The sequence below is a fragment of the Platichthys flesus genome, chromosome 11, assembly GCF_949316205.1.
Source record: "Platichthys flesus chromosome 11, fPlaFle2.1, whole genome shotgun sequence".
NCBI lineage: Eukaryota > Metazoa > Chordata > Actinopteri > Pleuronectiformes > Pleuronectidae > Platichthys > Platichthys flesus.
In genome coordinates, this window is record NC_084955.1 from 4,933,980 (window position 1) to 4,950,875 (window position 16,896).

Genomic DNA, 16,896 nt, shown 5'->3' on the forward strand with positions numbered 1-16,896 from the left:
TTTTTCTTCGAAGGGGGTACGTCACTGAAAAAAGGTTGAGAACCACTGGTCTAGAGCAAGAGATGTCTGCACAGCTCTCACCCCAGCCACAGACTGTTAGCCTTCTCCCTTCTGGAAGGCGCTACATGGTCCTCCATTCCCGGACAAGCAGGTTCAGGAACAGCTTCATCCCTGCGGCTGTCACCCTGCTGAACTCTGTGATAGCAGCCGCCCCCCCAACCCCACACACACCTCCTCCAGTGACTATACTTTCCCCCTTCACCCTGGCTTGGACTGCCACACCCCCTCCTCCAGCCACTGAACATTTGAACATTTGAACATTTGCACTAAATAACCCTAACCCTCTATAGAAGATGAATCAGTGTAGGCTACTTTAAATGTAAAGAGCAAAAGGAAATCACAAGAATCCTGTTAAAATCCTGATGAAGACCACTGATAAGACACATACAGTTCGGAGCTGGCATCAGAATGAGTAAATACTATTCATAGAACATGAAGCTTCTTTTGAGTATTAAATGAATAAGTCTGAGTCTAATTCTGCTGTAATTACATAGCCTAATAGTCTAATAGCCTAAATTGCTGTAACTGTCTCTCTCGCTCATTCTCTGTGTGGCCCTCTCATTCTTTGCTCTGTTGCCATGGTACCTCAGCGCCTCACCTCTTAAATCTGTTTTTGTCCTCCTATTAAAGGCTTCTTCACCTGAACCCAACGCGGCACCGACAGCAGCAGCAGCACCAGTAGCAGCAGTAGCAGAACCTGAATCACAAGACGAAGTCTTCGGTAAGAGGTCTTGAATGTACATGCATATTGAGGTGGCGGTAGGCACGATCAGGAAAGCCCACCACCCTGAGCAGACTAACTCCCATCTATAGAATCTGTCCTGCTGCTTAATGTGACTGATGATTCCACAGTTATCAAATTGCATCAGCCTGTAAAGCCTCTGTGATCAATTTCTAATCAGGGAATGTGGTTTGGTGCAGAAGAGCATTAGTGTTCAGTAAATATGAATATACATCACAACATTGTCACTCAATGATGGTCAACATGAAATGCTTTTAGGATTTTTTCAGATATCATAATTAAAAGTGGAAGGAAAGTTTAGTTTTTCTTTCATGTGGTTCTTTTTAAGGCCTTAGTCTTAAATCATATATGACAAATGTATCACTGTGAAATTAGTGGAACCTTAAATCCTCATGAACACAGTAACTCCTGTAGTGCATCATTTGACTGAAGTGAACAGCCTGACCTGTAAAAAGTTCGCTCTTACCAAAGATGAATGAACAAAGTGGTTTGTGTTAGACTGTTATTATTCCTCATTATGAGAAAAATGTTCAAAGTCAGTGTTCCACTCACCTCGACATCTCATTTGTCACAGTTCTGCTCTCAGAGAAGTTCAAATGTGTTAATGGTGTTTAAGGGCAGGGGTTAAAAAGTTCCTTTGTAATACTACAGCTCAGCAGATGAGGGCAGAGTCTGATCCACTACAAAGGCCTTCTGTACGTTGGCACTGTGCTCATTGAGTTCAACGCTGGATATTTGTTTACAAAATGGGATGAGGCGGATTATCCCTGAGGACAAAGAAACTGTTCAATGCTCGTGGAAATTTGCTGAATTTTCTTTTTTTCTATGAAGCAACATCTTAGATTTAAATTGACCTTCTGTGGAGATATTGTAAATTAAGCACTTTATTTTGTAGAGCAGATTGTTTTATATAAATTGCTCATAATGGACCAAGATACTATAGGTGAAATATTAAGAAATATAAGCTCTACTAAGACCTTAGATAAAACACAAGTTTATGAGATATTTCCTATGAAATCGACTGCTTTATTGTCTTTTTTTCTTTTGTGAATGACGCCATTAGTGTATCTGAAGCTTCTGTAGGCTATTGTCAACTTTGATGATTGGAACGGAGTGAAAATGCCGCCTCAGGCGCTTCTCAGAGTGAGGGAAATTATTTATTTTTTGTCCTTGCATACAATATTGTGCTGTGGCCAACCACCCGGAGCCAAACATCATCTACCGACTTGGCTTCTCGTGGCTTCTTGTTTGAACTCGGCGGCATTCCAAAAAAACGTAATCACACCCAGTAATGAGGAGAGACAGGGGTTCGGGAGGAGGAAGGTTGGTTATTCACTCTGAGAGAGACTGAAACCCACAATAGCTTGGCCTCGTTTGTCTCGTCGGAACACGGAGCATTCAAGAGATAGGGGGACGGAATATAAGTGAAGTTTGCTTGTCTCTGCGCCAGTTTCCATTGTTTTCAGGGTGAGCTGAGGTGAAATGCAAGAGAGGGGAAGGATTTGGCCACATTAAGTCACTGCAAGAGCAAAGGAGAAATAATAGTTTGTTTGTGTAAGCCTCTTTGAATGTGTGTGGGGGAACAGCATGAGATGTAAATGTCTGATGCTAAAGCATTTTTGCTTGTATCTGCCAATACAGAGACAGCAGCCATTGTGAGTGTTAAAAGCATCACTGTCCCCCTCCTGTAGAGCTCTCTTCTTCACAGGGCACCTCACAGTTAGATAGAATGTCTTCACTCAAACTGCAGATATGACACAAATATCTGTGATATTTGGTGGACTATGAATCTCACTAGCAAACATTCTATGTTTTCCACCACTACCTCTGCAAGGGCTGTCTATCTAATAATGCTTGGGCTGAAATTGCAACTTTTGCTTCAAAGTGCAATTTTTACAGGAGCTGCAGTTTTCTTTAGGCTATAACTCCAATAATCAAACTAAAAGATATGAAAGAGTTGCAAACAATCTCACCAGCAAATTTACTCAGCTACAGCTAATTTACCCAATTTCCCTCTCCTGGTGAAACTGCAGATGTGAATTCCAAAAATTGGCTCTTTACATACAAGTGTCAGTAACCATGGAGATTGTTAATGGAGGGATTTTGAAGATTAAAAGAGAAAATGTAAATTACAGCTCAAAGAGACCTGAATATGCAGTACCTGTAAGGGAGGGAAAGCCTTCTGGTCTCAGCTTCTGGTTGGACCAATCACATTCGAGCAGGCAGTAGTTTCCCACTGGTAAACCGTCCGCAATCAGATGGCTGTTTATAGAGGTTAGAGATTAGCCCACTGATTCTTGTCTGGACCCAGAACATACAAAAGGTATCACAAAGAATCCAGTCATATAGATGTCCTCTATCAGCTTTATTCTTGTTCAGACTATTGGTGACAGCCGCCGTGAGCGATTACAACCTGGTTACTCAACACTACTGAATGCAAACTACCGACACACACACACACACACTGATTGTGTCTATTCCATTGGTTCAGGTCTTCTGATACACACCGAGCAGTATTGATTGATTATACAACAATGCAGAATCATTCAGCCTGCATTAGGGGGTATTGTGCACTAACCAACGGATTTTCAAATGTCAATATTGACCTACTATTAATATTATGCTCAATCTGTGTGTGTGTGTGTGCATTGAATTTGTGTTTTCTTATTTTATTCTACAGCAGAGTAATCATGTCTCCTTGTTCAAAAAGAAATATGTATTACAAACCTGCTGTTCTCACTTATTCTTTATTATCAACAGCAAAGCTAAACCTAGCAGAGGCTTCATCACATTGATCAGCTAGTTACTCGATACGCTTCCTCTCCTGCAGCTAATTATTGTCCCTTGTGTTTAACACTTGTCCGCATGGGGCAAGCAGTGTGGATCCACCATTGACACGTGCAATATTTCAAAGCAGCCACCCACACAGCACACTTAGACCTTTGGGGAAATTGTATTATCAGAGGAGGGACAAGAAGTTATCTGACACACTGAAACTATTACTAATCAGGGTTGTTTGAGGCTTCAGTGACCTTTGTCTTCTGGCTTTACATCACCAGTGATGAAACGTGACTACTTCCTCAGATGCTTCTGGCAGCTCATGATAAAAAACTAAATTTATTAGGATGTAGAAGTGACAAACTCTTTAAAACGGGAGGAAAGCAGCAAAAAAGCAAAACCAAACACATGATCTGACTGCATTATTCAGATTTTCTCAGACAGTTGCTTAAAATTGACCATTACAGAGCTGTGCAGCATGAAGAGAAATAATGAGCTTAGTATTTTGGTTGGTTCATCTGCTAAATGAAGGCAGGTGAGTTTAGAAGCTTTGCATAATGAGTAGCCTGTCTTAATTAGTTTTCTGGAGGGGTAAGTGGAAATCAAAGTGTGTGTTTCTCAGTTATTGGTCAAAAAGCTGCTGATGTGGAATGTTTAATCAATGCTCAGTCGGCACTGCTCTCTAGTTTTGTTTTAACTTTCTAATTTGGACTGAGGGAACATTGCTGTTAGACACATTAAATCCTTCCTCTCATCTGTGCATCAAGGCTGAACTAATCTAGAGCCATTAGGTTCCTTCGCAGCGGAGGGCTAAAGGAAATACGAGGAATTTGCACCAAATTGACACAGCGTGAGTGGTTTATGACGGGCAGTTTAGCGGCGCTTTATTGGAGCCTGCTTTGGTGTGGTTGTCATCAGCAGGCGTCATGACTCATCTCGGCCTGTCCAGTGTCTGGGGATGTCTCCATGCAGCACTTCCTGTTTGCAGTGCTTTTCCATTAAATAGCAAACACCACCATCGGCCGCGCGGCTGTTAAAAGCCCATTACGGCTCCATTACCTGGCGCAGCCTGAAACAGGCCCCCATTCGGCAAAACAGACCCACTCTCTCTGTCTGACTGCCTGTTCTGTCCTGACTCTGTCTGGGTCACAGTTTCTTCATCTCCACAGGCTGACCTGCGGAGAAGCCAACAGCAGTTGCGGACAGAAACTCAGGAGTGTGCCAGAGAACATTGGGATGGACTTAGCAATGTTTGCTTGACAAGCCATTGTAGGGCGAGGGTTGAAGATGGTTTTGTTTGTTGTGAACATATAGATGATGGGCTAGACAATTCTTTCAGAGGTGTCCTGTTAAGTAAGCTTATTTCGACCCTATAAAAACTACTCCTAGTCAATCAGTGTACTCCAGAAGTAATCATAGAGTGAAATGGATCTCAAATATTTATTATTCCTCTTATAGAAGTATCAAGAAAAATGTTTGTCCTGTTTTCGAACCTACCAGCATGGATTGCAGTCCTAAGAAGCAGTTACTGTGTTGCGGTATACAATAAACAATCACGTTATTGATTATTTTTTTCTGGGGATTTTTCCTTTTCCCCTGTGATGCTCACTAACCCAAATTCCAGTTGGATTAGATGGTTGAGTTAAGTTAACTTGGTAATTCAAGTTTGAAAAGTTTTGCAATTTGTGGACGATTTTTGCCATTGTGTCCTCTGCACAAGAAGAATCCGAATCTAAAATCCGAATCTATTCTATTTAAGCATTAAGTTCAAAGTCATCAGATGTCAGAGGATACATTACAAAATGGCTGGCAGGAATGTGACGTTTTCATTAGAATGAATGTAATACAAATTATTAAAACTGGCAAAAAAGTGATTTAGTTCTCTTAAATTAAGGGAAGAGAGAAGCCATCTTTCAGAAACAATTCAGACTTTATCTCTGAGACAATCTGGCTCCAAAGGATTGACTTTTCCTTGTATAATGTTTTAGTTGTTATGTTTCAGTCTCCTTCACCTCACACATTCTCACGAATAACACTTTAATGAGATGAATCAATATGGTTACCTAAGCTCTTACACAGTGGGTCAATCTGTTCTCCTGCAAAGAATCGATTATATCAAAAAAGCATTTGTTGGTTTAATAGAGGAGCTTTGACTATACAGTAGCAATGTACCTTTAATTATCCCTATACATTCTATCTTTCATTTAAGCATACACAGGCTTTTAAAGCAAGTTAATCCCTCCCAGTATGGAGTATTGTTTCACCACTAGAAAGAGAGAGGACAGCTAGAAAGCCGAGAACCTTCATGGAGTCAAACCGGTCCTGAGTGAGAGAATCCATGCTCTCTTAGGGATTAGGTTTGAAAACGGCATGCAAATCTTTGGGACAATTAACACTTCATTCAATGGTTGATTTAAAAAACCTTCCTCGGATTTTTACAATTTCTGTTCTTTTCCAATGTTTGACAAAAATAACTAACGAGGTGTGTATAATGCCCCTATAATCTCTCTCTGTAGAAACAAAGAATCGAAATGAAACAAAGCTTTTCATTATATCTTGAAAAAAGCCCATGCAGTTAGTAAAGTAATCTACAGATAAGCCGTGTGTGTGCTGTATACCCACGCTGCTGTGATTAACCTCTGTATGAACTAATGTAAACATAAATTAGGTTTTACTTCACTTTAAATTCCATATAAACCAAGTTTATTATTTTGTACTCTGCAAGGTGCAAACTGTGTTTGTACTTAATAAAGTGGGATAATAATAATAATAATAAAAATGAAATAGAAATAGTTAATATTCACATCCTTGATCGTGGCATATTTTTAATCATTAAAGGCTCCCTCTGCAGTTTTTGACCTCTATTCATGCAATGTGACAACAAAGCAGTGTTCAATTAAATAAACAAATACACGACTGTGTGACATGAAACTTAATTACAGAAAAACAGTCAAAGGACCATAACAATAAATATATTACAGAAGAAGTAAATAGTGATAACAGTGCAATAAAAAAACGACCTCACATGAAAGTCAGTCTATAAAAATGAGAAGAGATTTAAAAGAAGTCACTGACTCTGCGAGCCTTATCTCCAGGTTGTTCCAAAGCTGAGTAATCCTGAAGGGAAAAGCACGGTCACCTTTAGTTTTCAGCCTCGATTTTGGAACAGCCAGCAGGGTTCCACCTGAGAATCCAAGGCTCTGATTAGGCACAGAAGGAGTCAACATGTTTATGATGTAGCATGGGGCCAGTCCCCACGCATGCTTTTCAAAGTGATAAGTAAAATATTGAAATCAATTCCAAAAAGGAGAGGGAGCCAGTGGAGAGAAGCAAGGAACTGGGTGATGTGAGTCTGTCTGTTAAAACCTGTAAGAAGCTTATTAACCCTGATATACAATGCTCCGTTCAAAATACTTACATGATTGGCCCTCTACTGTTTGTTATGTGTTATGGAAAGAGAACTGTTTAGAGATATACACAATGCACTTTGCTCAGTAACACTAAAGACACCCTTAATGTTTTAGTTCAGGTTGATTCATCATTTGTATAGTGCCTTTAACTTTATCAATTTAGGAAATGAGAATAGAAATAAAAATAAATTAAGGACAGAAAAGTACTAGTAGTATAATGCTCGCCAGGGAGGAAGAAACCAGTGGTCAAAAGCCTTTGTGAGCAGGTGTATTTTCTGGGTGGAGTGGGGTGGAGGAGGTCAGTTGCTGGGGTGTCAGGGCATAAAGGGATCTATTGGTAAGTGGGAGGACTTTGCATGAGATACGGGACTTGCCCCGTAGCTAGTGAAGAATGAGTTAGGGTGCTGCTAGGGCTTAATTCAGGTGAGAATACATGGCAGCTGAGCTCTGGACATACTGTCTGAGGATCTGGACAGGCCTCCGGCGCAGTGGTCCAGACGAGAGGGGGTGACTGCGTGGAGGGTCCCAGAGAGGGGACTGAGCGTTATCTTCTGCACTATGTGAAATCCACCCCAGCCTCTCTCGTCCTCATCCAGTACACTAATGCATATCTTGTTTCCTGTCTAACTCAATGTGAATCTCCCACGGCAAAGGCGTAACAGTAAAGTATTGTACGTACGGATGGAGACAGCCACAGAACGCAAAAGCCATTGAAAGGCCATTGTTGCGGAATGAAGGAGAATAGTTTAAGAAATTGACTTTTAAAAAGTAGCCACATCTTGCTTATTGTAAAATCTCCTGACAGTTCAAACGACAAAGTAAATTAAACCGTCTTAAATTAAAAGAGGCTTAAATAGAGATCAGCATTAGATGGAAAAACTAGAAAAGCAAGCAGCTGATAAAGTTATGCATTTTACCCGATAAGAGGCTGTCCCCTGGTGATCTGACTTCATTTCGGAGTCGTCCCCCTCTCAAAGTCGCTCTGGAGCTTTTATCAGGGAAATTGAACGATATTGATGTGAGCCAGTTATCACTCATCTCATACCCTGCGTGCTTCCCACACTAATTATATTTGGGACCCACTGGCCACTCGTAATGGGTGGATCAGAGACCTCTCGGATTGCAGTGATCCCGTCCAAGCCTGGCAGGGTTATCGTGTTAGAAGTGCTCCTCTTTACCGCTGGCTGAGGCCGAGCCGAGGGGGCGAGCTGAAACTCACCAACTGCTCACGGGCTCATTGCAAGCTGTGTAGAGAAGCTTCTGAAAACACAAAGCATCCAAAAATGAAAGATAATTAAAGCATGCTCTGGTAATTATATTTCCCCCCCCATGAAGCCTTGTGCATGTTTGCTTTGGTGTCTGAGGATTGACAGCGGCATGGCGGTGTTAACGCAGCACTGTCTGTGATGTACGGCTGGGTTTTCGTTTACTCACAAGCCCTTCATCTGCTCTGCACGCTCCTTCTGCCTTTGTCCTTGGGATTGTTACTCTTTTCCCCTTCTTTAATCTGCTGGCTGTCCTGCTTGCCCTAAACACAGAAATTAATATTGTTTTTCTTTGGATAAAAGAACAAGTGTTATGGATTGTTTTTGCTGTACCCCAAACAGCTCACTCCATCACACTCACATCCCACACCTCTCAACAAACATCCTCATACAGATCCACTAGTTGCCTTTAGAGTGGCACAGCTTAGTATGTCATTAAGTCTTTCATTATTACCTTCCATAGAAACAAAATCCTTTTTCTTTGGACTCATCTTATGGAGCTGGCTTTGGAACGCCCTCGAGCACTAATTAATGTTTATCAGGTGGCAGATTTTTATCAAGATGCTGCTGTTCAGGCAAGGCCAGTGTATTTGTGGAACACATTTTATACAAAAAGGCAAATTAAAGTGCTTTGCCTAATGCATCACATGCATTCCAAATGATTGAATAAAGCATGAGAATGAACATTAAGTTTTTAAACTTTAAACTCTGTGCCCTCCTGTTTTTTTATTTTATTTTAGTTCCTTTCCTTTTAGTGTGTTATATGTTTTTTGTATACGTAAAAGGTCTTCAAAGTAAAAAAGCCCAAAGTCCTCGAATGCTGTGCCAACAATCAGGCCAGTACTTCCGGGATATGGTGATTTCACATGACACCACGATGACCCACATTTGCATAATGCATGTGTAGAGGCTAGTCTGGTCCATCCCCTAAAAAAGTCAAGTAAAGCGAGAGTGGAAGGTCACATTTCCTACACGCAGTAGGCCAATCAGAGTAGACCAGGCCATATCAGGAGGGTGGCCTTAAGCAGATGTATCAGGTGTATTTCTGATATAGTCTCTACCATTTGTATCATTCTGATCAAGTAAACAATGTTATGAAAACAACACAATTGTACGTGCCATGGGCGGCCAATCCAAACCAGTGTATAACTTATATTCATACAGCTTTGACTTTACAAGTCTTTGATATTTTTGATCAAAGACATGTAAATGCAGATAAGTACATAAGTACATCATTTACACCGAGTCATATAAACATAACAGACTGTCACTTAAGATTTATATTCAACCTGTGGCTCCGAAATAATGAAGGGATTTGAAGTTTTCTTTTCATTTCGAAACTATATTCCAGTGAGCATCATCATTACAGCTGAACCCCGTTTATTATGGTGCAGATTTTTTTTCACTCCCTTGATATTCATTCATTAAGTCTTAATCTGTCATTGGACCAGCTCCCACACATCTCTTCTCTTTTTTGAATCTATTGTCGACAGTAACAGTTATCCCTTGTGGCGAGGAGAGAAAACATCTGCCTGCTGCTGCTGAAACCCACACTTATAAGAGCAGTGGCAGAGAACCTTGGCAGTTAACTTGCATATAGTAAAAACACAACAATCAGCTCACAGGCAAAGCAAACAAATTAGGTTTGGTGATACTCTATAGCTTCATCACAACAAGTAAATACATTAATTGAATCAATTGCTAAAAAGATCTTTGATCAATGAGTTTAAAACACCAGATTAAGATTAAGATGCATTTATTAGTCCCAAACACATGCACAGACATGCACAGGCACACTCATGCAGGTAGGGAAATTTAACCTCTGCTTTTGACCCATCTGGTGCAGGACACACAGAGCAGTGAGCGACCATGTACGGCGCTCGGGGAGCAGATGTTGGGGGAGTAAGGTGCCTTGCTCAGGGGCACTAGACAGGGAGAGACTCTTGGATTTTTTGACAGATCAATCCAGGTTTGTTTTTGTTGTCTCTCCGTGGAGTCGAACCAGAGACCTTTTCTGCCCATAGTCCAAGTTTCTGCCACTAGACCGCCGCATCTCCTAGTCAGCACTGAGTTGGAATTCATTGCCAATTTTGTAATTGAATTGGTGTCTATTAGTTCAAATTTCACTGTGGAGCCAGATAATCATACGAGTAAATATTGCTTACTGTATATTCTCCTTCCTCTTGTCACGCTCTGTTGGACTTATACTAGATCCTCATAGGTTAACGCCAAGTATTTTCGGTATGAGCTAATGGTTTGGAACGAATGCATGTTTTAAACTAAATCAAGCAGCTCCTTCGGGCCACATCATTTATTGCAGTTTGCGAAATTCTAGCTCTGCTGAGCCCGAGATGCACTCTGTATTTTATATCCAAATCCAACATGAGCCCATTGGTTTGTTACGTGTTGGTGGAAATCCCTACCAACATGACCAAACACGACCCAAACCAAAATATAATTTCAAAAATATAAGTCATTGAGCTCCGTATGTACTCCGTAAAGTACATTTACAAAAGTAAATAAAGTTTTGGATTTAGCTCTTTGAAAAGAATATTGTTTTGGCTGTACAGAAAACATACTGAACCGATGTATAGAATGTTTGTGTAGCGTATCATCCTAGCATCTACACAAAAAATATTTTATTTGCTTGTGGGTTTTGCAGATCCACATCTCTCTGTATGTATTGTATGTGTATGTACTGCTGACTAGGCCTACAACACAGTATTGAGATAATGTATGAGTTTGTTCCTCTTCTGTACATTTCTTAGTTGTACAGTTGTGGCTCAGTCATTTGTCTCTGTGGCGCGGGCTGACTCTAGCTGGTACAGGCCCTGGCACTGCCAACAGGGAGCACCTCCTCTCCTCCCCCCTCAAAAGCTCTGATTGTTAAAGGGCAGCACTCATCACTGGACCAGTGTTCGTTGGTTTGACACCATTGTTCACATTCTCTCTCTCGGTCCCCTCTCACCTCACTTTCTCTTCTCTGATCCCTTCACAGTTTCTCTCAGGGTTTCTCTCTCTCTCTCTCTCTCTCTCTCTCTCTCTCTCTCTCTCTCTCTCTCTGTCAGATTGATGAATGAATCTCACGATCACTAAAAAACATGCAAAAGCTACACCATGTAGGGCATGCACAGGTTTTCTTATCAACCATCAGATTAGACCCGGTTTATACAGGCATCTTCCATCCCTCGTGTCTCCATTTTTGATTCCTGATGGATTTAATGTGGACAGAAAACATCTATATGTGCATTCTGCTTCTATGTGTGTATGTGCCATGTCTCAGATTGTGCCTCTGTGTGCCCATGAGTTCAAGAGACCACGTCATCCAGCCTCGACCATCTGGCAGGACAATCTCTGTGTGTGTGTGTGTGTGTGTGTGTGTGTGTGTGTGTGTGTGTGTGTGTGTGTGTGTGTGTGTGTGTGTGTGTGTGTGTGTGTGTGTGTGTGTGTGTGTGTGTGTGTGTGTGTGTGTGTGTGTGTGTGTGTGTGTGTGTGTGTGTGTGTGTGTGTGTGTGTGTGTGTGTGTGTGTGCGTGCGCGCGTATGCTATTGTACAGCTATCTTTGTGAGGACCAGCTTGAGCCTACAACCCACATTTTGGGAAAGTGAGGACATTTGGACCGGTCTTCACTTTGTGAGCTCCCTTTAATGGACTGTTTAGGGTTTAAGACTTTATTTTAGGGTTAGAATTAGGTTAGGGTTAGGCATTTAGTGTGGATGGTAAGGGTTAACCCTAACCCATTATGTGTGAGTGTGTGAGTGTGTGAGTGAGTGAGTGTGTGAGTGAGTGTGTGTTAGCAGCTGGGTCTGTGAGAAGAGTCCAAGGGGAGGGGATGAAAGACAACCAAGAGTACTAAAGTAATACCTTAGCCACTGTATCCCATATGTCCCACAAGACGAAGTGAAGAAGAGTCTCATAACAAACCCCATTTAAACAGGAAGTGCAGCTGTGGATCAGCCAGTGTCGGTTCCTTAATGGATTTTGCTTCATTGTTGTCTTGTTCTTTGCTCTTTGTCACCTAATATTCCAAATATACCTAAGGATTATTCAGCATACCAATTTTAGTGACTTTCATTTTTTTTCATTATGCACATATACAGTGTAATCTATATATATATGTAGTCACATGAGCCTGAGCTATGAATCTCATTGACTATATATCTTCTGTTAAATTTCAACCATCTATATTGTGTATACATTTGAGTAGAAGTGATTCATATCAGTTTCTTTAAATGATAATTAACCTGTTATCTTTAAAAAACTGAAAAACATTTCTAACCATCTGTATGAAACAAAATATTTCCGCTGCAACATAACATCGATTTTTAAACCTGTTTCCCGAGTTGCTGTTTCCGATCCAGCATCTTGGATTTCGTTTTGAATAATTTAATTAGACAGAATGTTTTACATCCAGATGGATATGTATTCTGAATTCTGTAGACTCATATTGAGCCTTGGACAATTTTCATCTAGTAGTAAACATCTACCAATCACATTTGTGAGCTGGCAAAACAGAGATTCATATATACAGATAAAGGTTTGGTATAAGGTATAAGGAACAGACCAGTTCATGTCTGACCTTTTCCTGAATTGTCTGCCCCCACAGAGAGGATATTCGTTTAAATGGAGTTATTTTGGTTCACTTTGAGTCTTTCTTTTAAAGCAGGGGAGTTAAACTAATTTCCACCAAGGGCCACATTAGAATAATGGTTGGCCTTTAAGGGCCAGATTAACAGTATGACTGTAACAAACTGCAATGTAATTTAAAATAATGAAACTACGACATATTATATTGTTAGATAATTGTTTATGTATTTATTATGTATTCAAGTCAAGGGGGCTAGGACTATGGCACAACCAACATATGACAGAAGCAGTATTTTACAAAACAATGAGGTAACGCTGCCTGTCCTTGAACACACACAAGTAGATCCCTCCTCATCCTGAGACGCCATCTCACACCTCCTCATTCATAGATCATGTTCTGGTAATAACAGACACAAAACATAATGCAAGCACAATCATTAATTTGTACACATATTCTACTGTTCTTAGTCTTGTCAAATAAAACGCATTTATTAAATAAAAGTAAAAACCAAGTGGAAAAAAAGGATTTTTGAAAATGCTTACCTAATTTTTCTGGCCGGATGTCTGACACCGTTTTCCCTTGGTCAGGGTGTCAATGTCTGGTTTTAGGTCTTGTGCTGAGGCAATCCTCAAAACAGCGTGCAGGTTGTCATCTGTGATGCATGATCTGTGCTTGGTCTTGTTTAAATTCATTATTGAAAACATCTGTTCGCACAGATAGGTGATCCCGAACATGTACAGAACACGAGCAGCATTAAGTCGGAGCTGTGGCATCAAACCAGGGGGCAGGAGACGGTAGAAGTCCTTGATTGCAGCATCCTGGAACTTTGCTCTCAGGCCACTGTCACTTTGAAGCTGATGGGGGGGGCGCACTAAAGACGTCGGTGGTGAAAGGATTGGTAAAGATGTCAAGACCAGATTGCTGCGCTTTAAAGTCAGAGAAGCGCAGATCAAACCGGTTCAGTTTGGTAGCCAACCGAGAACATGAAAAAGCACCGGGAATGGAGGCTGAGATGCTTTGACAAACAGGAAAGTGGGCGAGATTGTCCTGTTCCACCTGGCACTTCCATAGGTCCAGTTTGCAAAGTCACACAGATAGTTTGGATCTGACAGTTCAGGCAACGGTTTTCCTTTGCTCTGCATGAAAAAAGCAATTTTTTCTCTTAGCTCAAAAAATCGTTTGAGGACTTTGCTCCTGCTCAGCCACCTTACTTCTGTATGGTACGGCACATCTCTGGGCTCTGAGCCCATCTCCTGCAAGAGCAGCTGGAACTGCCGCTGATTCATGTCACGTGCACGAATAAAGTTCACTGTTTTCATGACCGTGGTCATTATAATATCAAGCTCCAGAAACACACAGAGCTTCTTGATGGATAATGAAATGATAGGTTATCAGGGGCGTGGGACGGTTACTTTTTTGCAATTTCTCCTTCACTCGTCCAACCAAGCCAGATTAGTCCCACCAACTCTTCCCATGGCAATTTATGTTTACTTACGGACTTCTCCACTGCCTCAAAATTGTCCCAACCCGTTGTGGTCCCATGCATGATAGCTACATCCAACAGCTATTCAATGACAGAGAGGTCCGGCTTCACGCCTCTAATAAAAATGGATAACTGCGCTGTATCTACGTTGTCTGTGCTTTCATCCAAAGCTAATGAAAAAGCTATACAGCTCTGTGTCTCTTCAGCCAGCCGTGTTGAGAGATTTCCTGCCAGTTCCTTAACTCGGTCCGCGATGGTGTTTCTTGACAAACTGACATTCTGAAAAGTCTGTATCTGGTCGGGGCACACCTGCTGACACACCTTCAGCATGCACTGTTTCAAAAATGCACTCTCTGAAAAAGACTTTGAAGCTTGGGCGATTTCTTCTGCCACGATAAAGCTGAATTTCACCGCTGCATAGTTTTTGGCCGTAGCTTTTGTGAACACATTCTGCTGCGACTGCTGTCCACCTTTTAATTCTGCAATTCTTTATTTTTCATGGAGGCTGAATTGAGCATTTGGTGTCAAAATGCCGACTTAGATTATATTCTTTTACGAACGACACAGCCTCATAACATAAAAGACATACCGTTTTTTACGGTCAACGTGCGCTTTTAAGCAGCATACAGTGAACTTATTTTAAGACAATAATGCACCACCTCTCGCAGGCCACTTTTGGCCTGCAGGCCTTGAGATTGACACATGTGTTTTAAAGCATCCATAGTGTGGCACTTGATTGAAAGAAGTGATTGTGCAGCAACTGTCTCAACTTCACAACCCCAGGCGTCGCTGTGTAGTTGGGATGCTTCTCAGACTGTGACTTTGAGAAAGTTTAAATTGTGGGACACTGTTTCCCCATTGAATTTTAAGGTGCCCCTAAAGGCTGTCATCTTGTGATAAGATCTAGATCCATATCAGTGAACTGCGCCCGGAGTGTCAGAATCCACCTCGGTCCTTCTCTCCACCAAGTACATCTGTCCCACATCACTGCTTATGGACCTGTCCTGTTGCAATAGAAAAGCTTTGTCTGCTAATGTGTGAAAACACTGAACGGAGGATTGTTACAAAACTGTGTGTTCAATCGTAGTATCACTGACTAGGGATGGGCATAATTAATCGACGATTGATTATTGATCATTAAGAATTTCGTCGATGACATTATTTTTTCTTCATGTCCGCACACGTACCGAAGGGAACCCGGACAGACCCGGGTCTGGGTGAGGGGTTCCAGGAGTGAGGGCGTAACAACAACAGGACTGAGACGTCGAGAACCGTCAAATCCAGCTAGCTCTCCGTGGCTAGCTGCTGCTCGCTCATCGGGGCTTAAGAGTTCAGCAACGCATATTTTCAAGTGTAACCAGTGAACGGATCCCGTTTAACTGCCACAAGAGTTATTCATCTTGTAATAAAGATCTTAATGAGGAAACAGGGTGTGTTTTTTCTATTTTCACTGCATTTTAATATAGCCTATAAATAGTGGATTTTATTATAAAAATATTAATGATTAATCGAAAATCTATCGTCAATTCTCCCGACGATCGATTTAAGACAATTTAATCGAATGCCCATCTCTATTACTGACGTTTACTGTAACAGTTGAAAGGTTTGGAGTTTTGACATGTTTGACAGAGTAGATTGTTTGTAGATGGTTTTGTGTCCTAAAAGCTCAATGATATAGTTTATCAAAAATCAAAGTGTAATGTAGTAGCTGAAGCCTCTGACCCAAGCAGCCCGCAGGTTTACGGCTTCAAGACAATAGTCATGTCCACTGCCATGTTGAAGTTGGTGTATATGTAGAAACTGCTTTTCAACTCCAATGTCTCCATGGGTGAGAGAAGGTCAATGAGCACTACACTGATGGCATCAACCAGTGCTGAGAAGTACTCTTTCTCTCACGCTGACCCATTCACACTGGCTGCCAATGAAATACTCCACAGACACAGCTGTCATGACTGAGATAAATTACAGTGTTAATTTACCAGGATAAATTCATCGAGTGAGCTTGGGAAGAAAAAATAATTTACATTAAATTAGAAAGTTCTCATGCCTGAAAGTTATAAGAATATATCAAGTGGGGTTTCAACTAATTAATAGTAATACTTAAAATGAATCATGAAGTATATATAACTTGTAAAACATCTCAAGGGAACTGTTTGTTTATTTCTTAATGGGGTCAGATCATGGTCATTCAGAGCTTAGCGACTGAAGAGATGAGGGGGATTTAGCTAGGATCTAAGGTGTGGGAAATAAGTCAGATTTGTTTGTGTGGTCCAACGTGAAGTGGTTCGGTTAAAGTTAAGGTTAGGCATGGATTGATCATTGGTCATTGGTCAGGGACAAGGTTTGGGTTCGGTTGTCCATAATGAATGTAAGACAAAGTAAAGTCCTAATGCGAATAGCTGCTGTTTGTGTGTGTGCTCTTTTACAGCTATCTTTGTGAGGACCAGTTTGACATTTAGTTGGATGGTTAGGGTTAGGGTGGGGGGCTAGGGAATGTATCATAACGATGAGTGTCCTCACCAAGATAGCTGTGCGTGTTTGCATGTGTGTGTGTGTGTGTGTGTTTTTCA

At 41.2% G+C, this 16,896-nt stretch overlaps 1 protein-coding gene across 1 annotated transcript in view; it reads left to right on the forward strand.

The window, feature by feature from the left end:
- LOC133964913 (myelin basic protein-like) overlaps positions 1–16,896 on the forward strand; it is a 58,675-nt gene that overhangs the window by 33,225 nt on the left and 8,554 nt on the right. The window contains exon 3 of the mRNA XM_062399234.1: positions 691–781. Coding sequence (XP_062255218.1) covers positions 691–781 — 91 coding nt within the window. The remainder of the gene's footprint in view (positions 1–690; positions 782–16,896) is intronic.